Source organism: Vicia villosa, linkage group LG6 (genome assembly GCF_029867415.1).
Source record: "Vicia villosa cultivar HV-30 ecotype Madison, WI linkage group LG6, Vvil1.0, whole genome shotgun sequence".
In the NCBI taxonomy this organism is placed as follows: Eukaryota; Viridiplantae; Streptophyta; class Magnoliopsida; order Fabales; family Fabaceae; genus Vicia; species Vicia villosa.
Genome location: NC_081185.1, coordinates 161,011,736 through 161,039,312, shown reverse-complemented (window position 1 = coordinate 161,039,312; position 27,577 = coordinate 161,011,736). Strand labels below are relative to the sequence as shown.

The window sequence follows — 27,577 nt, the reverse complement described above, 5'->3', positions numbered from 1 at the left end:
AAAAGATTATCAAACAACTTCAACAATATAGGTAAAAATTCACTATCTTTGACTCTCTACTCAGACCTACGAAATTATGGCGGTGGCTATGGTGTTTTCGGCGATTTCATAGTGGTAGACAATACTAGCGGCAACACGCGGGTGTGGTGGTAGTTGGATTCGAAATGGTTTTTGTGTGACTTTTTTATTTTAGGTTTTGTTATTAACTTATTCTCCCTTAAACCTTAAGTTTAGTTTTCTTATAAGAGAAAAAAATGCTATAATAACATATTTTCTTTATTTGATATGTTTAGGTCTTTATGAAATTTTTATTATAGATCTAAAATTATTATCAGTCCTTTTGAAATTATTATCAGTGAAAATTTTAACATAATAGTTTTCATTATGTTTATGTTGCAGGAGAAAATCCTCTCCAAAGAATGATTTATGTGTTGTACTGTTCTAGTGTTGAAGATGAAAATACTCTTGATTGTATTATGTGAGATAAGTGAAAATTTCCCTAATTACTATTAATTTTCATTTTAATTTTGCTGAATATTATTAAGATTTTTCAAACACGCGCATTTTAATTTTATTGTCATCAGATACGTGCTAATTGGACTGCTAATTGAACAGGGATGGAACTGCTTCTTCTCACAAATCCATTAATATATTACAGAAAATTTTATTGATCGAAATGTTTTTATGGGTACCAGACATTTTTCTATACATTCAATTATTATTATTTTACGGGTACCAGACATTTTTCTATACATTCAATTTTTTTTATGGGTACCAGACATTTTTCTATACATTCAATTATTATATTTTCATGGGTACCAAACATTTTTATACATTCAATTATTATTTTGTCATGGGTACCAAACATTTTTCTATACATTCAATTATTATTTTTTTACGGGTACCAGACATTTTTCTATACATTCATTTATTATTATTTTCACGGGTACCTTACATTTTTCTATACATTCAATTATTATTTTTCCATGGGTACTAGAAATTTTTCTATACATTCAATTATTATTTTTTCACGGGTACAAGATATTTTTCTATACATTCAATTATTATTTTTTCATGGGTACCAGTTTTTTTTTCTATACATTCCATTATTATTTTTTACGGGTACCAAGCATTTTTCTATTCAAAAATATAAATCTGAAACAAATGCGCGTCCCGTACCAGAACCCGTACAAACGCACGGATTAGTTACTAGTTTATACACAAAGTATGTACTCATCATTTTTTTAATTATTTTTTTCTACTTTGTTATGTGTGCATCACTTAAAAAAAGGGTATAAATATACGGTGTACCAGGCAAGGTGTAATAAGTTGGTGTACACATAGCACATCTCATAATTTAAGCAACCAAGTATAAACACATAAAAATTAGTACCATTTAACAAATAATACAAAATTAAAAAAGTCAAGAAAAAATACTTTCCACATTTCTTCAACAGTTCAAAAGAAGTCTCGAGGAATTACACATTAATTCTTTCAATACAACCCAAATAATAAAATATAATTATAGTTTATATCAATTAATTAGGAGACCAGAGAAATAAAAGTATTTTATAATTAGTGATAAAGATTATGGGTTGAGTGGGTTGATTAAGTTTTATTAATTGAGTTTAAATTTAACCGGAACCCAATTATTTTAAAAAGCTTTTTATTATCGAAAACTATAGTGAATCACTTAACTGTTCCACCTTTTTTTTTAAGGTTTGGGTCGGTTTGACGGAATTGATGGTTTATCCCTACATGAACATCCCTAATTAGTTTAATGTCAAAATTAACTAAGTGTGTAATTTATATGTATTGAAAATTCAAAAGGAAATGTAATCCATTTGACGTTTGAGTGAGCAAGCAAAAGAGACTGTTGGTGCAGTACAAAATAAGAAATACTATAATCATTGAGAAAACAGGTGGAATAGAAAGTATTGATTCCAAAAACACAACTCTCACATTATTTAACTAGATATCTATGCTCTCCAACTCCCACATTCCAACTTAGAATCAAAATCAATATCTTTGAAACCTTTTGCTTTCAACAAGCCTCTTTCTACATCAAGATTTATCTCAGCAGCAGCCAACTTTGCCTTTATCTTCCCTGTTTCCAGCTCCAGAGCCACCACAATATCCTTGAGTTTCTTTACTTGCGTAGCTTTTTCCACTAAACTTTTCATTCCCATGGCAGATTGAAAAGAAGGCTCTAACCAACTAACATCAAACTTAAATTTCTCAAGTACATCCCATAAATCTTGAAGCTTCTTACAAGCATGTTCATTCATATCTTTCACTTTTTTAGTCTTAAGAAAATATAAAATTTTTCCCAACGCATCAGAGACCAACTCTCCAGCATCTTGTTTAGTAGGCTCTATTGTATGTGGTGAAAGAGCTTTCAAATTTGGGCATTCAAATATAATGGATGCAGTTTGAGTTACTCGTTCCACTTGGCTTGACTTGGAGACAAAAACTTCAACTCCAATAATACAAACATCATTCACAATAAAACCCTTCTCAGGATCATGAAGCTCAACTAAAGGCATGAAAGATTCCCAACCCCAGTCCGGATGACTCGCACTAAATTCATCAATGTCGGAATCTAGAAAATAAATGTAATAGGAATTACATGAAAGAAAAATATTTGGGTTAATAGTAGTTTATCCCCGTAATATGAACGTGTTTTAGTTTACCCCCACCGTTGCCAAAGGCAGGTTTTGACAACAGTATTTTTGAAAAAACCGTTGTCAAAGGGTAGGAAGGGAGAAAAAGCAAAATTCGCTAACATTACAGGAAGATGAATTACTATTAACCCAAAATATTTTAAAGTATTGTTAAAATATCATTGAAAACTATCAATTGGTCAATAACAAAATCCAAAGAAATATATATATATATATATATATATATATATATATATATATATATATATATATATATATATATATATATATATTAGAGAAATTAAAATATAAAAAAGATACCTCGTATGATTGTCATGTCGGGATCGAGCTGATTGAATACAAATGACTTACATTTTGCATATATATTCCATCCCTCAGACATATTGGCAGTTTCCATAACCTCCGAATAAATTGATAAGTAGTCATCAATTTTATTACCCTTTGGAAACATACTAATCTTCCTAAATCAAAACCAAATTAGATTCAAACATATCATTGTAAATAATAGTATCAAAGAGCAAACACTTTTTATATCGAATAAATTCTACATTAACATGTGGGAATTCTTTCATACAAACATCATACCATGGAAAGCCACCTAAAACAAAAGGCTCAGAGTAAACCTCTGTTGTGTTCAAGCAAGAGAAGTTTTCAACCTTCCATGTAAATTTCTCATATTACTCAACACTAGACTGTTCATGCTCCATAACACCAAACTCTCTGTCAGACACAAAAAAAAAAAAAAAAACCATTGAATTTTTTATTTATAAAAAAGTATTTGAGCTGTAGAGTTCATAAAAAGCATTTGAAAAACAATTGATGAAAAATACAATGTTAAAATAAAATAAACACAATTAAACAGAGTTAAGTACTACTCCAATGAGGGACTTAATACACAAATACAGTTCAACATTTACAAGAGAATAAGGACACATACAGTAGAGTCCTCTACTCGTCACACATAAGAGTAAGATCAATGTAAGTACTACTCATCACATATATTGAGTGAGCAGCCTAAAAAGAAACCGAAGAGACAATGGTAAGTGATTACAATTATTACTACCTACATAAGGCGGCTCTTGGGGAAGGCACAACTTACAAAATTATTTGGGAATATGGGAGGGGTAATACGGATAGATACTGTATTTTTATTGATTATTTAACTAATACGTTTCACAAAAATTTATTGTTTTTCTGCGACTAAAAGAAGTTCATGAGTCTCGTCAATCTTTTTCTTTAAAGGGGAAATGAATATCCTTAACGCCATGGGGCTCATAATTTCGTAAACATTTTTACAAAAATTAGAGATAATTTCTCAATGCATTCCATAAATCTCTTACACACCGCGCAAAATTCATTTTTTGCCATCAGCTTTCGTAGATGCACTGTCGAAAGCATCCTATTAATCCAAAAAAAATTGATTGGTTCCGTAGATACATATACAGAAGTATTATAAAATACTTATATGTGGGGGAAAATACAAATAAATTCAATTGAGAGATAGTTCCGTAGGTTCATCTACGGAATGATTTAGCTCCAGAATATTCCGTAGGTTCATCTACGGAAGTGTCTGATATATTTTGAACCAGCATGATCATTCCCCCATTGTTTCATTTCTTCAAACTCTCCATATTCCACACCTTAAAAAACCTACATCATCAATACCTTATTTCACTCCAAATCTTAAACTTTTTGGTGCAACAAATTAAATGGAGCAAGAGGAGTCTGAATTTCAGGTAAATATCCATCTTCAACCACTACATTTTTCACAGTATGCAACTAATTTCTCTGAAAAAAGTTACGTTGCTCCTGTAGGTGCATCTACGGAACAATGTCTGTGTTGTTTTTTCCAACAGTGTTGTAATTCTGTGTTATTTTGGCAATTGTTTACAAATAGGTATGGTGCACCCCGATAATATTTCAAGAGAATTAGCTCCTTTAGTCGATGTTTGTACGAGTGTTGATGGAGTAGTCGCAAAGATGGTAGATGTCAGAGGTGACTTTGGTAGCAAGCAAGACTTTGATGATCGTGAAAGCATGTTAACATGGATTCGTTGGAATGCTAATAACCTTGGTTTTGGTGTGGTAATAGGTAGATCGGATAATGGTACGACAAGAAGAAACCCGTTTGTAACAATGATGTGCGAAAGAAGCAAGAAATACCATTCTCCTCTAAAGAATTTTAAAAGAGACGATGCGGGTACTAGAAAATGCGAGTGGTCATTTAAGACTCGTTGTTACATGTTGGCTGCAAGAAGTGGAGATGCTCTATTATTTGTGGTTTGCATAACCATGACTTGTGCGCAAAATTACAAGTACATCCTAGTGTTTGTCGGCTCAATCCGGAAGAGAAGACATCTATTAAAGACACGTCCTTGAATATTGTCCAACCGAAAAATATACTTGCCACATTGAAAAGGAAGGAACCCGACAACGTATCGAATATAAGGCAAGTGTATAATAAACGGTACCACAATAATAAGGCGGTTAGAGGAGATAGGAGTGAGATGCAACAATTGTTGAAAATGTTGGGTGCTACCAAATACGTGTCACGGTACAGAACTTGCGATGACAAGGTTATGGTCTGAGATATTTTTTGAACTCATCCGGATTCGATAAAGTTGTTCAACACTTTCCCGACAGTGCTCATCCTCGATTCTACCTACAAGATCAACAAGTATCGACTCTCATTATTTGAGATGGTCGGTGTTACATCAACCGAGAAGACATTTGCCGTTGTTTTTGCTTTTTTCGAATGGGTATTGGAGGCGTGTCGCTCACTTTTGAAGAAACAAGTCGATATGCCTAAGGAGATTGTTACGGACCGCGACCCCGCTTTGATGAATGCGGTTGCAGAGGTATTTCCTTCTTTCGATGCTTTACTTTGTCGATATCACATATCATGTAATGTGAGAAGTACGGTTAAACCCGCTGTGGGGACGAAACAAGCAGAGACCGAAGGGGCTAGCATATACTTAGGTGAGTCTCCAATCAATTCCATCAGCATTGTGAATGTTTAAATGGACCCACTGCTCCTCCTGGGCACACCAAGTCACTTTTAATCTCTCATCTCTACAAGCTACCATGATGCCACCAGCAAACCCTTCATTCTCCACCGAGAAGAATTGAGTAAAACCTAACTTCTTCATTGGTTTATGAAGCTTCATAGGATCACATCTTGTTTCCATAATCACAAAGATTTCAGGTTTATAAATATCAGCATAATATTTACTATATCTGAAAAAGTCCTTTCCAACAGCTCCTCTACAATTCCACAAAATGATTAAGATTTTAATGTTTGTGTTCATCATTAAAATATCACAGATACAGTACCGCCAACTAGATTAACTCAGTTCAGGAGTTTCCTGAAGTTTTTCCTCTCCCATTCCACAAGCTATGTCCTGAGATCGCTCACTTTCTTGACTCATCGATTCTATCTCATTCGTTTTATCAAGGTATGATGTCCCAACATTATGGTTCCCTTTTTCATTGCCATTAATATCTTGAGGTCTAGCAACATATTTTAGTGTTATGGTAGTTGCATCATTTCCACACACCCCATTCAAAACATTTTGAGACTGACTTAATGGGTCATTGCTAACCATGCAGTTGTTTTCACCCACAGGCTCCAATACCGTAACCCTTGCGCCCTCTTTTAGTTGTGCCCTCCTTTTTTCCATTTGCATGTTTACGTGTGTATTGTTCAGAAAATCTACATGCTAATTTTTTTCAAACAAGCTTTCAACAGTGCGCTTCCTAGGGCCCTTAACCTTTTCTTTAAATACTTTGATTCCACGTGTCACCAACTTATTTACCTTTTTATGTCTACCCTTCTGATCCACATGTTTTCCTTTTCTCTCACCATTGGTAGTTGTACCTTTATGTCTCACCAATACATTCTCCCCTTCTGTATCATTAATACTCCCTTGTCTGTCAACATCTAATGTTTCCTTAAAAGATACATTAGAATCCGACACTATTATAACCTCATTATGGCTATTATCTGCATTCATACTATCATTGTTATTTTTGCCTACCCCCATAATATCCTCCTCATTTCTTTTGTCAACTTTTTATTGCCATAAAAAATCTCCTTATTCAGTTCAAAATCATTAATGCTTTCCTTAACAACTCCACTTGTCTCTCCCCCTTCCTCGCTTAACGCCTGAAACCTAGATCCCGCCTTGGGCATCCCTGATCCCGTCGTCGGTGCTTTCTTTTTGTTCTCCGGTAGCTTTTTATTTCGCCGTTGTTTCTGCACCACCTGCCACGGACCATCCTCAGCTAAGTTCCCCTCTTTTGCATTATTCCTCATTATCATAGTCGTGTATGCAGCTTAACCATGATCCCGTGGGATCATAATCAAATCCTCCTCACTATTCTTCATAGAGCACCCCTCCTTATAATGTCCAAATTTGCCACATGTGATACACAGCAAGTGCAACCCCTCAAATTCAACCCTATAACTCTTATCTTTCAACTCAAACATAGCAAGGAGCGGCTTTGAAATATCAACTTCTAAGCAAATCCTTGCATAATTTCCTCTTTCACTTTGCGGAGTGTTCTTTTCCACCTTAATTGTTCGACCAACCAAATTTCCAATAACTTGCAGGACTTTCGAATCATAATACTCAACGGGAAGGCCTGAGATTCTGATCCACACCGCAACATTCACTATGGAGACATTTTTAGGATGGAAATCAGGTGTCCACTCCATAACTGTCAAGTAATGATCATAAATAAACCAAGGTCCATCTGACATGGCCGCATTCTTGTCCTCTTCATGAGTAAAGCACACCAGGTAGTAGTCATGCCCTAGATCAATTATGCGTATGATCCCTTTCCTCACCCACATTTGTTTTAAACGATTTTCCAGCGCCTTGTAGCCATTTTTCTCCCCAAAAGCTTAACAATCACTCCCCTCTTCCATGGCCTTTGTATCCTTTATTCCTCATGTTTGGATAATATGATTTGAGGGCAATCATATCCTCCTCTCTTGCCTCTTTTCACCGTTATCCCTTCTAGTTCATCATTGATATCCTCAAGCTCCTCCTGATCCAGCATCTCAGTTTCCTCTCCCTCTCCATTACTTTCATCTCCTCTGTGTTCACCTGTGACAATGTTCCTATAAGAAACACCACCTTCACGTGTTTTCCAAATAGTAATGCTTGCCCTAGGACTTTTACCGCCTCCACCATTCTCTGGTGGTCTACTGCTATTATCCCCCCCCCCCTTGTGGAGGTTTTGGTGGTTGTGCCGGTCTTGGCACCGGAGCCAACGTTGTCATTTTCCCAAACCCTAACAGAGGTTTTGTGCGCTTGTTTTTTTATATGTTACAGTATTTAAACTTTTTATCATACAAACTAGGTGAAGATTCTAGCATGAACCATCAAGTAAGTCCCTCACTAGTGGAGCATACAAAATATACCATTAGATTAATTCAACGATTCATATTTAATATAAATTAAAATGAGAACACCGGACACATTTTTACATTGAATCTTGTTCTCATCTTTCTTCTTAATTATGCAATTGTATCCTCTTATTCAGTAAAAAAAATTATAACCTCCAATAATGCTTCAAAGGTTGAAATTTCTCCAAAATCTATGATCTTTTTATCTTTATTAATAACTTTTTCCAAAATGAAAAAAACAGAAAAATCTGATAAAGAAAAAAATTGTTTTACAATATTGAATGTTAGTGTTATCTTTTTGTTATTGGAACGGTAATAATTTCTTTTTGCAACCATGTTTCTCTCAGTTTGATTCATATAGGTTTTATTATTGAAATAAGAATGGTGTGTGATATATTTTTCTTATGTGCTGGATTTTTTAGGACATTACAATGGATAAAATTTGTCATTAAAGTAACAACAATATTAATATAAATTAATTTAATGATGAATAATAGTAAATTAAATGAGTTTTAATTTCCAGAGTTAGTATCATTCATGTGTTAGCTGTAAAAAAAAAAAAAAAAAGCTAGAAGTGGGATTGTGGAAAAAAACTCTTCAAAGAAAGTTAGAGGTGGGGTTGTGTTTAGTGATACACATATTATTTCATTTTAATTTTTGATAAATCTTGACCATTAAATAGATCAATTGGTGAATTTAATGTGCTACACCGGTGGCGAGGGATTTAGTTGAACCCTCACCCTAGAAATCACCTAAAAACTAATAAGAAAAAAAAATTATAATAAAAACAGAGTAATAATTAGCTCCAACACAACATAGAAGAAAGTATAGTGCCACCAATGCAAAAGCCAAACCGTTTCATTTACTAATATTTTTCAACATAAAAGATAAACCGTTGAAACATTGAAATCAAACAAAATTAAGCTATAGGAAGATCTATGTCGAGATTTAACTTCCACATCCCAATTCAGAATCTAATTCTATTTCTTTGACACCTTTTGCTTTCAACAAATCTCTTTCTACGTCAAGATTTAACTCAGCAGAAACCAATTTTTCCTTTAGCCTAGCAGTTTCCAGCTCTAGAATTATTATATTCTCCTTCAACTTTTCAACTGGTTCAGCTTTCTCCACAAAACTCTTCATTCCTAAGGCAGATTGAACATGAGGCTCTAGCCAAGTAAAATCAAATTTAAACTTTGCAAGTTTATCCCATAAATCTTGAAGTTCCTCACAAGCTTGTTCATTCATGTCTTTTACTTTTTTAGTCTTAAGGAAATAAAGAATTCGCCCAATTGTAGCAAACATTAACTCAGCATCAGGATGTTTAGTTGGTTCAAGAGTTTCTATATTTGAAACCGAGTCTTCCACTTCCACGTAGCCAGTCTGACTTTGAAATATGAAGTTACTTGCTTGACTTAGTTGTTTCTCATGTGTTGAATTACAAACAAAAACTTCAACACCAACAATACAAGTATCCTTCACGATATACCCTTTTTTAAGATCATGAAGCTCAACCAATGGCATGAAAGAAGTGTAACCCCACTCATTATTAATTGCATTGAACTTGTTCTTAGATTCTGACAAATTCAAGAATGAAAAAGGGTCAAGACTCAAGACGTTTCTACTGGGTAAACTTACAAACAAAAAACTTCTTCAGTAACGATACACACATCCTTCACAAATGTTAATCTTTTTAAACACCACTCAACATCATTCTTACGAATCAATTTTTAAAGAGTTAATGGAAAGACTTTAGCAATTTCAGTCGACACAATTTATTGTTTAACTTAAAAACCATGAATAAAGATATTGGCACTTTTCTATAACAGACCGTTTGTCGTACCCCGTATCATGGACCCAGTTTATAGCTTTCAGAAGACCTAAAGCCTCTCCAATAACAACATCGGTGCAAGGCAAAAACCATTCTGTCCGAGCTACAATGAAATTACCCATTTCATCTCTTATGCAAGCACCAAAACCAACCTTATTATGAGAAAAGGAGACATCAATATTGCATTTAAATCTGGTTATATAACCAATTTTAATTAAAATGTAGTTATAGTTATAAATTCAAATCATTTAAATGATTTTAAAATGGTTATAGTTTAGTTTTTAAAAATAACCAACCATACACACCCCTAAAATTAACCAATTACTATTTGGTAAGACATGAAAAGTTAGACTAGCAAAGAATGAGCCCCGGGCAGAGTTGTTAAGGAGAGTAACGGGCAATAACAAATTACTACGCACAGTACTAAGTTGAACAAATTAATTGCCGCTAAAAAAAATTTGAATAGACTAATGAGTTTCCTAATGAGGGCGAAAAACAAAATAAATAAATATAAATAAAAATACATTAATTAAATTAGAATGGCCAATAAAAATACAGTATATGTATCGTTCTTATACCTCCCTAATAATTTTGTAAGTTGTGCCTTCCTCGAGAGTTATGCCTTCCTCAACACAATAATTGTCGATATTATATAAATACTGATACTGTGATGCAACTGATCATCTTAGGAGATATGGAGCGTCATCAATCTAATGTTGAGAAGTTTGAAAAATTGTCATGGAAGGTTGAAAACTTCTCACGATTGATAAAGGATGAGATTTACTCACAGCCTTTTGTCTTAGGTGGCTATCCATGGTATGATATATTTTGATGAATGAATAAATTCTCACTTGTTAATATTAATTGGATTTTTTGAGTATGTCCATCTTTAACGTGATTTTAATGCCGGCTTCAATCTGATTTGGTTTTGGATTAGGAGGATTATTCTGCTTCCAAATGGGAAGGAAGGAGCAGAGAAGTCCTTATCAATTTATTTGGAGGCTTTTGAAACAGCCAATATGTCTAAAGGATGGAGCAGAGATGTCAAATATAAGCTACTGGTATTTAATCAGTTCGATGCCAACATGACAATCACAGAAGGTCTCATTTTGTTATTTATATATTTACCTGAATTGAGGAACAATTTGTGTATTTTCAGTTACGAGATTTATATATATAAAGTTGCTTTCATTAATTCTTCTATTCATACAATTTAACATACTATTGTTTCATGTATTTTCCAGAGTTTGAGGATAAGTTTGATTCATGTTCGGATACCATAGGTTCTGAAGATTTCATGGAATTTGAAGTGCTTTGTGACCTTGGCAAGGGTTTTATTTTTGATGATGCTTGTATTGTTGGTGTTGAAATTTTTGTTTCAAAGTCAATATATGAGAAACCATTACATGGAACAGCTAGGTTAAGAACTTCAATATCAATTGGAACCCGAACAACTAATTTGAAAGGGAAAGTCCTAAGGCTAAATCCAGAAATTTCAGGCCCAAGTCGGGAGTCACCCCAAAATTTTGTTACGGAATTGTTCTCCTCACCCTCAATTGAAGAACTTTTGGATTTGAGTAATGCAAGACAAATAAAGAAAATATGTTCTGATCATTCTTTAGTTATTGATCGCCCGTTAAAGAAAGAACTTGCATTTGCTGCATTGGGTAGAATTTTTTATTTTCTAAAGACTAGAAAAGTAAAAGATATGAATGGACAAACTTGTGAGGGTCTTCAGGTTTTATGGAAAGAACTTGAGCAATTTGAATTTGATCTTTCTTGGCTGGAGCCTCATGTTCAATCTGCTTTAGAAGTGAAAAGTTATGTGGAGAATGTTCTACAAATTGAAAAGGTGAAGGAGGATATGGTAATTCTCGAGTTGGAAAGGGAGAGGCTAAAAGCAAAGTTGGCTGCTGTTGAGCTAAATCATAACATAGAAAGAGAATCTTTGAAAGCAAAAGGGTTCGAAGATATGGATATGGATTCTGAACTAGGATGTTGGAGTTGTAGACTTTTTTAGATCTATATAGGTAAACCTGAATTGTTTTTTATGAATCTCATATTTTGTCATTACAAGAATGGTATGAATTTTTGTTTTTCTATCCGATTTTGATAGACATACATAAACTTTTAAGAGTTTAATGGATATGTCATTAAATATTTTAAAAAATAAAAGAACGGTGTCGAATTATTTTACACTGTTAATACAACACCTATTTTCTTAACTTTTTATATATATATTCCATTTTGCTTACTAACTTTATGTCAAGTTTTGATCACTTTAAAAATTAGAAAACATATATCAACTTTTTAAATAGCTTTTTTGTTATATTACTTTTAGTAGCCTTATTTACAAATTATCTATTAAAAAATTTTTTAATTAATTTTTCTCTTATCAAGGTTTCATGTCCAAATCTTGCTAAGGGACAAATTGTCTATTAAAAAAAAAACAAGTAATTTTTTATTTACAAATTTCATATTAATATATTTTGTATAATATTATTGCATAATGTTAGTATAACATTGCAACTTCTTTTGAAATTGATATTACTCCGATTTGTTCATTATTAAAACTGTTTGTGTTAAAATATATGTTTCACGGTGGTATTCTAATGCGACCTAGCTTTTAAAAGAAGAAAATGGTAATTTTAAATTTTATTAGTAGTACCCAGAAAATTAATTTAAAGGATTGCAATTATTACGGTCAGAATTTTTTTTTTTTTTTTACCAAAGCAAAACTAACTTCTTTTATTCAATAAAATAGTCTCAATACAAGGAGGTATAACGTTAACATAACTACGTCGGGACCAAGAATTGGTCGCCTTTGTTAGACAATGGGCAACCATATTCGCTTGATGTTTGACAAACTCTACCTCAAAGTTTGGAAAATCTAGTAACAATAGCTTAATAGACTGAATAATAAAATTAAACTCGGAGCTTTCGGTAACATTGGATTGGATGGCTTGCACCACCTGTTGAGAATCACTCGCAAACACTACATGATCAAGACGAAGATCTACCGTCCCTTGGATAGCTTCTTTCAAAGCCAACGCCTCTGCTTCCAAAGCGGATAAAGTACCCACGTCCCATGCAACACCCGCTTTAACAAAGTGACCCATATTATCCCGGATACACCAACCTCGACTATAAGTTCCTTTATTGCGATTAAAACTCGCATCAACATTACACTTTAACCATCCCACTGGAGGGGGAGTCCACTGTTGACTGTTTGGGGGAATAACCTCTCTATCCTGATTCTATTGTGCCAGCAACCATTCCTGCCACCTATGGGAAGCTATCCAACCAAGTCTTAATGCTTCCTCTTTCTCATTATTCCAAATAAAATTATTTCTATTCTGCCATAACATATCAATCATGGTCGCAAAGCGCCCAGCCACCTTCCTATCCTCCTGACTACACACTTTCAAAATAAGAGATTTAATATCATTAAAATGAGTAATATAATGTGTAACAGTGTCGTGTAAACCTGCTGTCCTCCAACACGGATTAGTTTCCGGACATCCGAAGAAAATATGCCAATCATCCTCCTCTGATTTTTCACAAAACTGACATGTAATAAGACACGAGACATGGTGTTGCTTAAGCCGAACTCGGGATGGCAAACACCCTTTACAAACCCGCCACATAAGATGCTTTACTCGGGGAGGAGCAAGAATAGACCATAAGCCGTTCCAATTCTCCTCATTATTTTCCGGATTATAGAATTTCTGTCTACTCTTCCACACTCTATATCCGGACCGAACACTATAGTGACCATCTTTCTCTTCCTTCCAAATCAGTCTATCTTCGGTAACATCCTCCATTAAGGGAACATAAATGATCTCTTCCGTTCCTACACAATCAAATAAGTCTCGAATGACCCGCATATTCCACTGTTTAACATTAGGTAAGATTAAATCTTTAACTACCATATTATAGATACCTTGAGTTTGCGGCCCCTTCACACACCCTTCGGCTTTCCCCCGAATCCAAGGTTCATCATTACTTTTATTCTGCTTCCATCACCGATACTCCACCTACAGCCAATAGTTAGCACCTCTCTAGCTTTCCAAATACTCCTCCAAACAAAGCTAGGATTATAACCAAGATTAGCATCAAAGAAGGATGTATTAGGAAAGTATCTTGCTTTAAAGAATTTGGAGACCAAAGCTTGTGGGTTATTCATGAGGAACCAACCTTGTTTTGCAACCATAGTGTCATACCCCAATTTTTGACCTAAGATACCACCTCATATCATTTGCATATGCATCATTTGCATCTCTAACAAATTGCATAGCTTGTGTTTGTTACTTGTGACTCAGCAGGGTTTAATCAAGAAATCACTCATCAGTACAAGTAACAATCAATTAGGGTTTTGTTCTCCCTTCATCTCAAATGAATCATCTTCATCAACAATCAACATTTGGTCCTCAGAGATTCATTTCAACAAGCTCAAAGGCTCTGAATCAACCAAATTAGGGTTTTGACTGAAGATAGCATACTCCTGACTTTTGCTCAGGATTTGACCTAGTGACTTGGGACATGACCTCAAGATCCCAAGTACATCATTTTGATTTAATCCATTGGCTTATAACATCTCCTACACAAGGATTGATCAACAGAGAAATTTCAAATCATCAGATTGGGGTTTTGAACTATCAGGGACTAAAATCAGGGATCACATTTGGGAAACCCTAAAAATCCCCAGGGAGTCAATAAAAGGTTTCAATCATCCTCAAATAATCCCTATGACAATATCCAATGGAAATTACATCTCAATTCAAGACCTACAGTCATCAATTTCATCAGGTCGACAATCAGGGTTTTTGACCTAATTCACTGGACAACTGACCTTTTAATCAGGACATGGTGCCACAACTCAAACCATGGCTCAATAACCTCTAATGCTTCAATGTGATCCATTCATACCATTCATTTGGTGAGGATAGCCTGTTTCATTTGAAATCTCCAGAAACGCGATTCGTCTGAAAAAGTCAACTGCACAAGATCACCATTGACTTTTGGGGAATTTTGGTGAACCATGACTTTTGAAGTTTTAAATCATCAATATATGATATGAGAAGTCATTTGATCAAGAAAAATCAAGAAAATCAATCAAGAATCAAAAAGTCAAAAGTTTGACTTTCATACTTAGAAATTTTTTCTAAGTGTTTTTTATGGTTTTTTTCCAAACTTTGGAGGGGAATAACTCAAAATTTCACCTACAAACTGAAAAAAACTTCCAACATGAAAGTTGTAGATTTTGATCCAATAAACAACTTTGACACATATAAATTTTTTCCATAAGATCAACCATTTAAGAGATATGGAGCTTCAAAGTTGGTACTTTTTGAAAATTTCACTTAAAACTTCATTTTCTTCAAAGTTCATGGATCTTTTTCACCCATTTCCTTAAAGGTCTTGAAGAAACTTTCAACTAGGGTTTTGAAGTGTGTAACATGAGCTTTCCAAAATGTCCAAGAGCATAAAAAAATATGGAGTGTAGCCATGGTTTTGAATTTTGCAATTAGAGGTCATTATGCATGAAATTACAAGCCATTTTCACTAAGTTCAATACTATATGGCCTATAATTCAAGCAATGACACACCAAAGCAATGATTGAATGATATTTTCTGATTTGAGATCAGAATGGAAAGAGATAAGAAGCTTGGCCAAAATAACCATGGTTTAGTTACTTTAACCATATGCATTAAATGGTAAGATTCCTTTCTATCTCCAAATGCCAAATCATCACTTCTTGAAGCAAGTTGCAAAGTTCTGAGTTCAGAACTCTTGGCCTATAAATAGAGGTCATTTCCACTCTTCAATTCACACCAAAACCTCACAAAGCATAGGTTTTCTCTTTCTTTCTTGAATTACAAGTTTCATAGTTTTCAAAGAGGTAGAAAACTCAACCTCTAAACCTTGCAAGTTCTGAGCAAAGTGATGCTTCCCACAAGCCACAAACATCATATGGGATGTGTTTGATCCATTCACACACCCCAAAACACCTCAAATCTCAAAATCACCACCTCACTTCCATATATGCACATAATAAGCCTTATCATGCCAAAATCAGTTCCAGGCTATTTCTGTCCAAACTAACACTTCAAACACCATCCATATACTTCATATGAACTATCCAAACACTCACCATCAACCTGTAACCTCATAATCATCAAGCTCGATCCATACTTGAAGCTTCTGCAGATCGGGTTCCATGGCCTTGCTCAAGTGAATTCAAACTGTTCCAAGCATTCAAACATGTTCCATAAGGTCCATTGATGCTGTCCAGATCAAGAAACAACAACTGGAACACCTCCTTTGCAAAATTCAATCTCCAGCTTGGTCGTTTTTGAGGTAAGTGCTCATGAACTTCAAACTCTATCATACATGCATCATAAATGAAAAACTGAGTTACCATCTTGTTTCTGCACCATCACTGAATAATAACCCTCAATCAATTGCATCATATCATGATCATACACGATTTCACATTGAATTTCAGTTTTAGGGTTCTTCGTGTTCATCACAAAATTGACCCCCTTAGAGTGAAAATAAATGAATTATGAGGGCACCATCATGTTCCTCGTGAAAAACCGAGTGAGATAGACCCTTTGATTGATCAAAACAACTCAGTTTTCAGAAAATTCAAAATCAAGTTAGGGATGTGTTCTTGGCGCCATTTTTTGTTCAGAAATTCAAATGGTTCGTTTTAAAATATAATTAAATGGAAGCGTGTTATTTACAAGCTGCACGCGCAGCTCAGTTGGCAAGTGTTTTGGTTGGTAACCTCCAGGGCGTGGGTTCAAGCCCTTGTGTAGACAAAACCCAATTTTTTATCACTATTTTTCTCTATTTTCTTTACAACTTTAACCCATTAATTAACCAATCAAATTAATTCATTTTCTCTTCATTTTTTACACACCTCTTATTTAATATACATATTTTGACAATATCAAAAAAAATCACAAAAAAAGATTTATTTAATATGCTTTTAATTAGGTTTAAAATGATACATTTTTAAGTGTTTTTAAATACTTTAAATATTGTTTTTTCATTTAATTTTCAAACCTAATCACTTGTAAATATTTTTGTGATCAAACCCTAATCACTTAGGTCTTAATTAAGCATTAAAATTTGATTTTAACTTAATTAAGTTGACTTTTGTCAAATTCAAATTGTTTTAAAACAAACGATCATTCTTTTCAAAACAATAAACCATTTCTTTTTGAAACTATTGATTAAATCTTTTTAATTGATCAATTGATTTTCAAAACGATGTGGGGCCTCTCGAATATTAGAGAGTATAAGACCCACTCCTTTTTCCTTTTATACAGTTTTTCTTTGTACAGAAAACTCTTTCAAAACAATACTTTTCAAACTTTTTTCAAAACAACAAACGACGCGTCTGCAAATAAAACAATCAACCATGTTTTATAAAAAAAACCACGGGCCTCCATGTAGGTATAAGTCCCAAGCCCCTTTTTGTACATACCCACTCCTGTACATGAAATTAGGTATTTCATTGTACACACGCTTTTTGTACATATCTCGTTCAATTCGTTTTTTAAACTTTGAATAACAAACCAAAAATGAAGGTTTCTTTAAATCTTCCCAAAAATATACCATGGGCCTCCATGTAGGTATAAGTCCCAAGCCCCTTTGTAAATACCTATTTACATAGCTTTGAATAAACTCAAGTGGACCTCTCCCCGAGTGTGAGTCCCGAGCCCCTGTGTATACAAATGGATCATGCTTACAGGTATATTTCCTTCATAAACTCCATTATATACACACACTTTGTCATACATATATAATTGTTCATAACTGTTCATATTTGTTCATGTACTTGTGCATATTTGTTTGTACTTGTTCATATGTGTGATTGTGTTATGTGCTTGTTCAACTTAGTACAACACTAGGTTCCCCATAGCCTCCTATTGGGCTTCGTGCAAAGAATCTCCCTAGTTTAGGTTAGGACATAGAGTATGGTTTCCCGGTGAAATCGCTCTAAGAGCTCAAACCAACTATACCATGCCTCCCCTTGGGCTTTGTACAAACGAGTGACCCTCCCATAGCCTCCTCTTGGGCTTACAATGCAAGGACCCTGGATTGTCCCTCCCATAGCCTCCTCTTGGGCTTACAATGCAAGGACCCTCGGATAGCCTCCTCTTGGGCTTCGTACAAGGACCCACGGGCTTCTTATAAGCATCCCCAATATCCAAAACAAATACACCCTAGGAGATTAGACATTTATCATCTCTATGATAGGAGTATCTCTTCTATATCATCACAAACAATCAATCAATCAATCAAACTTTTCTGCCACAAGTCTGGCTAATCAATCAAACTTCTTTTTGCCACAAGGCTGGCTAATCAATCAAACCGTTTTGCCACCGTACTGGCTGATTAATCAAAGTTTTTGTCACAAGGCTGACTTCATTGAAACTTTTGCCACGAGGCTGGCTGATTAATCAAAGTTTTTGTCACAAGGCTGACTTCATTGAAACTTTTGCCACAAGGCTGGTTAAACAAACAAAAAAATCAAACAGATGTATGTGATGATATAGATTAGATACATCTAGCATTTAGACGACATTTGTCTATTTTCCTTTGCTTCCACTAGCATAAGTGGGAACTACGATTGCTCTGACTTTCTCAACATCCCTTTGAGAATACGTAGGCACAAGGTCGATCCTTGGCGAGCAAAACAAAACAAAAAAAACCATTCAAACCTTAGCACCCATAGACCCGAGCTACAGATGCTCTGATTCCCTCTAAGGGATATGTATGCAGAGGATCGCGATGATCTTTGCGAGCATAATCAAACAAACACCTTAGGTCCCACCTATTTCACAAGAACCTCTCAATAACATGGAATGAAAAACAAAGCAAAGAAACCTATAGAGTACTATAGATACGTTGGGTGCTAATACCTTCCCTTCGTATAACCAACCCTCTTACCCAAAGATCTCTCCCCCACTTTTTAGGTTATTGCAGCTTTTTTCCTTTTCCTCCTTTGGAAATAATAAAAAGTTTGGTCGAAACAAAAGAAAAATCATTTTATGAGCACTCGAGCCCAAAGAAGGCATCAGGTGTCTCATCCCCAAAAAAAAAAGAGGAACAAAACGGTTTTTCGCCCGCGACAGAAAAATGGCGACTTCACTGGGGACCATCTTTTTATTGTTTCCAAAGGAAGGGTTAATTCTATTTGCTTTATTTTTTCATTTCATTTTTTGTTATATGTGTGGTTCGGGTTCTGTTACTTGCGTGGTTCTGTTACAAGTGATATATTATGGACAAATCCTAACCCGGATTAAGTACACATAAGAAATTAGGTGGAGGGTATAGTCATGTGCAGGCGCACGTGAGAATCCTTCCGCTCAGTGGAGGTTCCTTGTTGGTAATATATGTTTAGCATGTTTCGTAGCAAAGACATTATTACTTTCATTGAACTGTAGAAGCTGAGTTGGCCGTAGAACCCCAACCCATCCTGGCCTTATTAGGTTGTGGTGCAGAAACTATTCAGGTGAAGACTTGGATTAGTTGTCATGCGGAGAACCACACTCAGACGAGTTTTTCTTGAGAATATTACTGGCTCATGAGTTTAATTGTGGAAGGCCGGTAATATCCGAAAGAAAAATGTAGACTCTGACGTATCAGTAGAACATGTTGTGCAGGTGATTAACTAGAACTATCCCATTTTTGGTTCTCTGACCTCATGCTCGTGACGCTGGACTGTTGAACTTATGCGTTACCATGTTTGCGTTACCATGTTTGTATACCATGTTTGTAGTACCATGTTACCATGTTTGAACTACCATGTTTGCTTTACCATGTTTGAATATGTGGCATCCATGCATCCATGCATTCATACATTCATTAAAAAACCCATCTTTTTCCATAAAAACATGATTTTTCCAAAAAAAATTTAGAGAGTTTTCTTTGCAAACATTATAGGATTAAGTTATGGAAAAAAGGTATACCAAAAAGTACGGTTTCAAAACGCCTGATGTAGAAAGACTGATAGAGTTAGCATCTTCTGTACAAGATCCTTCTAATTTTAGGAAAAGTTATGGAAAGCTTTTGCCTATCCTGAACACTCATGTTGATGAAGGACTTCTCAAAACTCTGGTTCAGTTCTATGATCCCGTCTACCGTTGTTTTACCTTTCCAGACTACCAGTTGGTACCGACCTTGGAAGAATATGCTAATCTTTTGGGTATTCCCGTGTCTGACAAAATACCCTTCAATGGTTTGGAAGCCATTCCTAAGTCACACGTCATTGCAGCAAGTATCCACATGAAAAATTCTGAAGTAGATAGTAATTGGACTACCAAAGGAAACCTCCCGGGTTTAACTTCACACTTCCTGATAAAGAAAGCCTTTGATTTCATCGAAACTGGTAGCATGATAGCTTTTGAAGCTATACTAGCCTTGCTCATCTATGGGTTGGTTCTGTTTCCCAATGTCGACAACTTTGTTGATATCAATGCCATAAAGATCTTTCTGATTGGAAATCCTGTTCCGACTTTACTTGGTGACATGTATTTCTCTGTCCATCATAGGAATCGCCAAGGCGGTGGAATCATTGTATGTTGTGCACCTTTGTTGTTCAAATGGATTGTTTCACACTTACCTGAGTCTCCTATTTTCACGGAAAACCGAGAAGGCTTGCGTTGGCCTCGAAGACTTATGTCTCTTACTAATAATGATATTCGTTGGTATACCTTGGCTCGCTGTGGTACAGAAACCATTGAAAGTTGTGGAGAGTTCGCCAACGTACCCCTCATTGGTACACAAGGAGGAATTAACTACAATCCGGTCCTGGCCCGACGACAACTCGGGTATGCAAATTCAGTTAAACCTGCTGGTCCCTCAGTGGAAGGATACTTCTACCGAGAAGGGGATAATCCTAAAAGGTTGAAAGCGAGAATGGTAAGAGCTTGGTACGACGTCCGATGGAAAGAAAAAGGTGAGGAAAGAAATTGCATTGCCATGGACGCCTACACCTGCTGGGTAAAGAAAAGAGCAAAGGAGTTTCAAATGCCTTATACTTATGAAAAACCCATGTTTCCTGCAGTGTCTCAACGACCCAACATTCCCACTATGGAGGAATACCAAGACACTTTAGCCAAGATGAGGACAGAAAAAGATGCTTGGGAAGAAAAGTTTCGTAGCACTGAGGTGGAAAATAGAAAGTTGAAGAAAAGAGTGAAAGATCACGAAGAAACTCTCTATTATCAAGATGGATGGCTCATGAGTAAAGATGAGAAGATTCGCCAGAAAGACGCTGCAATCAAGAGGTACATCAAAGAAAGCAAGAAAAATCTTGAAGGCTCGACAAGCAACGCTCCGACTCCTGATGATTGGAAGAATATTGTTGACAAGCTGAAGATTGAAAAGGCCGAGTTGAAAGCTTACTATGGGAAAGAAATCATGAAGCTCAAGCTGCACAATGCATTTGGTTCTTCGTCTGATGAAGATGCTTAGGATTTGTTTAGCTTTTTTTTTTATTTATCATTTGCTTTTGTAAGGAGCTACGCTCCAATGTTGTAACATTTCCCATTATTGCAATAAAAAAATGAATAAAAGATTTGTTTGTGTTCAAATGTTTGCAAGGAAATAATCTTTAAAATATTTGGAAAAATCATAAATTTCTTTTTGCATACATCATTCTGCATATCGAGTCTATTATATAGAGTCTCATCTTTTGGATCTTTCTCCATTAGATCGTCAAGCTGTCGCGTCTCAAAGTTTCTCGACCGCGCTCGCAATCAGATCACAGATACAATACTCGTTCAAGCAGAAGAAGAGTAATGGAACACTCTGAACAAGAGAATATTGAGCTCCGTGGTACAGTGACCACTCTTCAGGAAAAGTTGGAAAGTCTCACTACTCTGGTTGACTCCTTAATGGCCGCACAGAATCAGCCGCCGCCACCTAACAGCCAAGCGACGGTAACATCTGAAGTCACTACTCCGGTTTCTACAGTTGCATTCGGTATTCCATCTTTCTCCATGCCAGAAGGTTGGGGCCCGCCTTTCAGCTTTGGTGCAGGTTTTCGCCATAATTTCTCTGGGGTTCAAACAACCACAACTGAAGCGCCCGCTGCACAAAGTTCACTGTTCACTCCAAATCAGGGGGTAACTTTTTCCCAAATCACTATGGCACTTTCTCAACCCACTATGACAGTTCCGACCCCTACGGTTCACACTGTTCCCTACGATGGAAATGAGATTTATCATGATCAAGGTGATAGCACAAATCAGCGTAACCTTGTGGAAGATCTCCAAGAGCAGTTTAACAAGATGCAGTTGGAAGTTAAAGCTATCCGTGGAAAAGATTTGTTTGGAAAGAATTCCCAGGAGCTATGTTTGGTTCCCAGTGTACAAATACCTGCTAAATTCAAGGTCCCTGACTTTGAAAAGTACAAAGGTAATTCTTGTCCACAAAGTCATCTTGTGATGTACGCCAGAAAGATGTCTACTTATGCAGATAATCATCAGTTGCTTATCCATTACTTTCAAGACAGTTTAACTGGTGCCGCACTGAAGTGGTACACAGGCTTGGATAGCACCAATATTCGGACTTTCAATGACCTAGGTGAGGCCTTTGTCCGACAATACAAGTATAACTCGGATATGGCTCCAGACAGGGACCAGCTTCGATCCATGGCTCAGAAAGACCATGAAGCTTTCAAAGAGTATGCCCAACGATGGAGAGAAACTGCTGCTCAGATTAATCCACCATTAAAAGAGAAAGAGATGACAAAGATCTTCTTGAATACTCTCAGTCCGTTTTATTATGAACGCATGATTGCTAGTGCTCCAAGTGATTTCACCGAAATGGTAAACATGGGGATGCGTCTAGAAGAAGGAGTCCGAACCGGACGTCTAACTAAAGAAGGTGGATCTTCAAGTGGAACCAAAAAGTTCGGAAGTGGTTTCCCAAAGAAGAAGGAACAAAGTGTTGACATGGTATCCCAAGGGAGGCCAAGAGGAAATGTCAATCGTCAGCGACAGGTTGCTTCTATCACACCAGTCGTTAACACAACACCAAATCCGGGATTCACTCCTCAGTTTCAGCAACAACAGCCTCGACCACAGGCTCAGCAGTTTAACAATAATCAGAATCGTGTGCAAAGAGCTCCACAGTTTGATCCGATTCCAATGACCTACACAGAATTATACCCTGCTTTGATTGAAAGAGGTCTTGTCCAAACTAAAGCACCACCACCAGTACCTGAGAAACTCCCATGGTGGTACAAAGCTGAGGTCTCATGCCCTTATCATCAAGGAGCACCTGGCCATGATCTTGAGCATTGCATAGCTTTGAAATATGAAGTTCAGAGGTTGGTTAGATCTAATCTCCTCTCTTTCATAAATTTGAATCCTAATGTGCAAGCAAATCCGCTGCCCAATCATGGAGGGCATGTTGTAAACATGGTGTATGGATGTCCTGGTCCGTACCGAGTCTATAATATTAATTTCTCAAGAGCTGATTTGGTACAAATGCACGCCACTCTCTGTCGAGGGCCGAGTTTTCGCCAGCATCAATATGGTTCCTGTAGCATATGTTGTGTAGATCCTCACGGATGTTCGATTGTGAGAAGAGATCTCCAAGTACTGTTGGATAATGGTACTATTCAGATCTACAGAAATAGGGATGAAAATGAAGTTAACATGATAGGATGTTATCCGCATGAGCTTTTAGTCTCAGATATCAACTCGGAAATGCCTAAAGTTAACATCATCGTTCCTCATTTCAACATGCCTGAGCGCATGGAAGTTACTTACAACAGGCCGAAGGTTCCTACTGCTCCTTTGATCATCTGTCTACCTGGACCTGTTCCCTATGACTCTGACAAGGCAGTTCCATACAACTACAATGCAACAATGATAAAGAATGGACAAGAAGTTCCTTTACCTACTCTTTCATCTGTCGTGAATATCGCCGATGTGAGTCGAGTAACAAGAAGTGGACGTGTGTATACTCCACTACCTCCAAAGCAGCCTGTTGCTCCTGCAACCGGGCAAAATCCTGTTGGTACACCAGTAGGAAATCCTGTGGAAACTCCTGTCAGTAATACAAACACTGATGTTGGTCAATCCAGTGGAACCAATGTCAATCATGACTTTGATGAAATTTTGAAGCTTATCAAAAGAAGTGAATACAAGATTGTGGATCAGCTTATGCAGACTCCTTCAAAAATCTCAATACTTTCATTGCTTTTGAACTCTGAAGCTCACAGGGAAGCCCTGATGAAGGTCTTGGATCAAGCTTTTGTAGATCATGATGTGACTGTTGACCATTTTGATGGGATAATAGCCAACATAACAGCTTGTAACAATTTAAGCTTCTGTGATGAAGAACTCCCCGAGGAGGGTAGAAATCACAATCTTGCTCTGCACATTTCTATGAACTGTCAGTCAGACTCTTTGTCCAATGTGTTGGTAGACACCGGATCTTCCTTGAATGTTATGCCAAAGACGACTCTTGCTCGCTTGTCTTACCAAGGAATGCCTATGAAGTTCAGTGGTGTAGTTGTCAAAGCATTTGATGGATCGCGAAAATCTGTTATCGGCGAAGTCAACCTTCCCATGACAATTGGTCCACATACATTTCAAATCACCTTCCAGGTCATGGACATTCAAGCTGCTTATAGCTGTCTGTTAGGACGACCATGGATCCATGAGGCAGGGGCAGTAACTTCTACGCTCCATCAGAAGTTAAAATTTGTAACAAATGGAAAATTGGTAACAATAAGTGGAGAACAAGCCTTGATGGTGAGTCATTTATCCAATTTCTCTTTCATAAGTGCTGATGATGTGGAAGGAACACAGTTCCAAGGTCTCTCTTTAGAAGACGAATCTTCCAAAAAGAAAGCATCAATCTCTTCTTACAAAGAGGCAGTAAAAGTAGTGAAAGATGGAACTACCACTGGCTGGGGGCAAGTTGTGATCCCTACCAAGAATGAAACTAGAGCAGGTCTCGGATGTTCACCAACATTCTCAAACTGCACCAAGAAGGATGAAACCCTTCGTCCGATCAAAGAAACATTCATTAGTGGAGGATTCCTCAATCCAATTCCTCAAGAGGTCAATGTCCTTATCGAAGAATGCATCGAAGAAGGTCTACCTGATCCTGAAGAAGAATGGAAATGTTATCTCAATGACTCGGGATACATATCTCAGGAAGAACCATATCCTCCTTCAGAGAAATCCAAAGGCAAAGAAACTGAGCCTGTTCCTGCAGAAATCTGGGACACCTTGGGACAACCAAGTGGAAAATTTGATTATATGGTGAAATATACTGCACCGGAAAGTTCAAAGATTTCCATGGAAGATATCCAACCAACTGGATGGGGAGATTCCTTTGAATATCATAGTCAACCAGAAGAGGCTTATCAGCCCTGTCAATTTTCTCAGCAGCCTGAAATTACTGAAGATTTCAGCTTCAACGCATCTACCAAGATTAACAATCCTGAAGATGGTTATTATCACATAAATGCCATTTTTGAAGATGAAGGGGAAGATGGTCCCGCAACTGACTCGGAAAGTGTCGCTGACAATGAGTCTCTTCATCCTGAAGACTGGGAAATACATCCTGAAAATTCTGAAGATTGTGACTCGTCTTATGCTCTTCAAGAAGTAGAAGAAGACCGTTTCATCCTGAAGACTGGGAAATACATCCTGAAAATTCTGAAGATTGTGACTCGTCTTATGCTCTTCAAGAAGTAGAAGAAGACCGTTTCAACTCTACAAAGAACAAGGTTGACAAACCAGGACCTTCAAATCCTGCTCGACCAGCGGTCAATGTCAATACTGAAGATAATTCTGAGGAGAATTTTCCTAAATACATAATACACAGAGGAGTTCGTTGCTACTGGAAGGCTGTCGACGTTCCGAATGTTGTTCGCCGCTCAAAGTAATCACCTCGCTGTTATTTTGACCTCCTGCCTTGCCCAAAGCAGAGAGATGTTTTATAGGGCTTTGCTTTTAAATATTCCGCCCAAATAACTTTGTGTATAGGGCTTTGTTTTAAAAGTTTCCCTCGTTGTCCTGCCCAAGACAAATGAGTTTGTGTTTAGGGCTTTGTTTCAAAAATGAATCATAAATAAAGTGTCATTTTGAATTCCCTACATTATATGTTTTATTTTTTGCTTTTTCTAGAAATGGTAATCCTAAAAAACCAAAATAAAAAAAAAAAAACTTTTTCAAAAAAATCAGCATACACTCCTGCATTCATAAATTTTCTGAAATAAATATAAATCACATGTGCAGATTTACTATTGATAAACCCATTGAATGCAATAACCCTATGTCCTCTCCCAACTTTGAGTTTCCTGTGTTCGAAGCCGAAGAAGAGGAAGAAGAAGAGATTCCGGACGAGATCTCTCGATTACTTAAGCACGAGGAAAGAGCCATTCTGCCTCACAAAGAGCCTTTAGAAAAGATTAACTTGGGTTCTGAAGAAGACAAAAAAGAAGTGACCATTGGATCGCTGCTTGATACTGATATCAAGAGTAAGTTGACAGACCTTCTCAAAGAATATGTTGACGTGTTTGCCTGGTCCTACCAAGACATGCCTGGGTTGGATACCAATATTGTTCAGCATTACTTGCCATTGAAGCCAGAATGTCCGCCAGTTAAGCAGAAATTACGAAGGACTCACCCTGATATGGCTAACAAGATCAAAGTGGAAGTTCAAAAGCAACTCGACGCAGGTTTTCTTGTCACCTCAGAATATCCTCAATGGTTGGCCAACATAGTGCCAGTTCCGAAGAAAGATGGTAAAGTTAGAATGTGTGTTGACTACCGTGACTTGAACAAGGCCAGTCCAAAAGATGACTTTCCATTACCGCATATCGACATGCTGGTTGATAACACTGCTAAGTTCAATGTCTTTTCCTTCATGGACGGGTTCTCCGGTTATAATCAGATCAAGATGGCTCCCGAAGACATGGAGAAGACATCTTTCATCACCCCATGGGGTACCTTTTGCTACAAAGTGATGCCGTTTGGATTAAAGAATGCAGGCGCAACTTACCAAAGGGCAATGACTACTCTCTTTCATGATATGATGCATAAAGAAATTGAAGTTTATGTGGACGACATGATAGCCAAGTCTAGCACAGAAGAAGAACATATTGAATACCTTTTGAAGTTGTTTCAAAGATTAAGGAAATACCAGCTTCGCTTGAATCCTAACAAATGTACTTTTGGGGTTAGATCTGGAAAACTCTTGGGTTTCATTGTCAGCCAAAGAGGTATTGAAGTAGATCCCGACAAAGTCAGAGCTATTCAAGAGATGCCTGCACCAAAAACTGAAAAGCAAGTAAGAGGATTTCTCGGACGATTGAACTATATCTCCAGATTTATCTCTCAAATGACTGCTACTTGTGGGCCACTTTTCAAGCTTCTCCGCAAAGATCAAGGGGTTGTATGGACTGAAGATTGCCATAAAGCGTTTGACAGTATCAAGGAATACCTGTTAGAACCACCAATATTGATTCCTCCAGTTGAAGGAAGACCATTAATCATGTACCTTACTGTGTTGGAAGAATCCATGGGTTGTATGCTTGGACAGCAAGATGAAACCGGTAAGAAGGAGCATGCCATCTATTACTTGAGTAAGAAATT

General features: G+C 36.6%; 3 protein-coding genes across 3 annotated transcripts; 1 reads left to right on the top strand and 2 right to left on the bottom strand.

Annotated features, from left to right (window-relative positions):
• Positions 1–1,895: 1,895 nt before the first annotated feature.
• Positions 1,896–3,619, bottom strand: LOC131615178 (MATH domain and coiled-coil domain-containing protein At3g58360-like). The gene is made up of 4 exons (XM_058886666.1): positions 3,557–3,619; positions 3,270–3,355; positions 2,985–3,145; positions 1,896–2,602 (listed from the first exon to the last, which is right to left on the bottom strand). The coding sequence occupies exons 1-4, from the start codon at positions 3,617–3,619 to the stop codon at positions 1,980–1,982; spliced, it is 933 nt and encodes a 310-aa protein (XP_058742649.1). The 3' UTR covers positions 1,896–1,979.
• A 5,378-nt stretch (positions 3,620–8,997) lies between these two features.
• Positions 8,998–10,050, bottom strand: LOC131615177 (uncharacterized). Its single transcript, XM_058886665.1, has 2 exons — positions 9,978–10,050; positions 8,998–9,674 (listed from the first exon to the last, which is right to left on the bottom strand). The coding sequence occupies exons 1-2, from the start codon at positions 10,048–10,050 to the stop codon at positions 9,046–9,048; spliced, it is 702 nt and encodes a 233-aa protein (XP_058742648.1). The 3' UTR covers positions 8,998–9,045.
• A 572-nt stretch (positions 10,051–10,622) lies between these two features.
• On the top strand, positions 10,623–11,948 carry LOC131615176 (MATH domain and coiled-coil domain-containing protein At3g58340-like). Its single transcript, XM_058886664.1, has 3 exons — positions 10,623–10,744; positions 10,866–11,029; positions 11,173–11,948. The coding sequence occupies exons 1-3, from the start codon at positions 10,623–10,625 to the stop codon at positions 11,946–11,948; spliced, it is 1,062 nt and encodes a 353-aa protein (XP_058742647.1).
• The last annotated feature ends 15,629 nt before the right edge of the window (positions 11,949–27,577 follow it).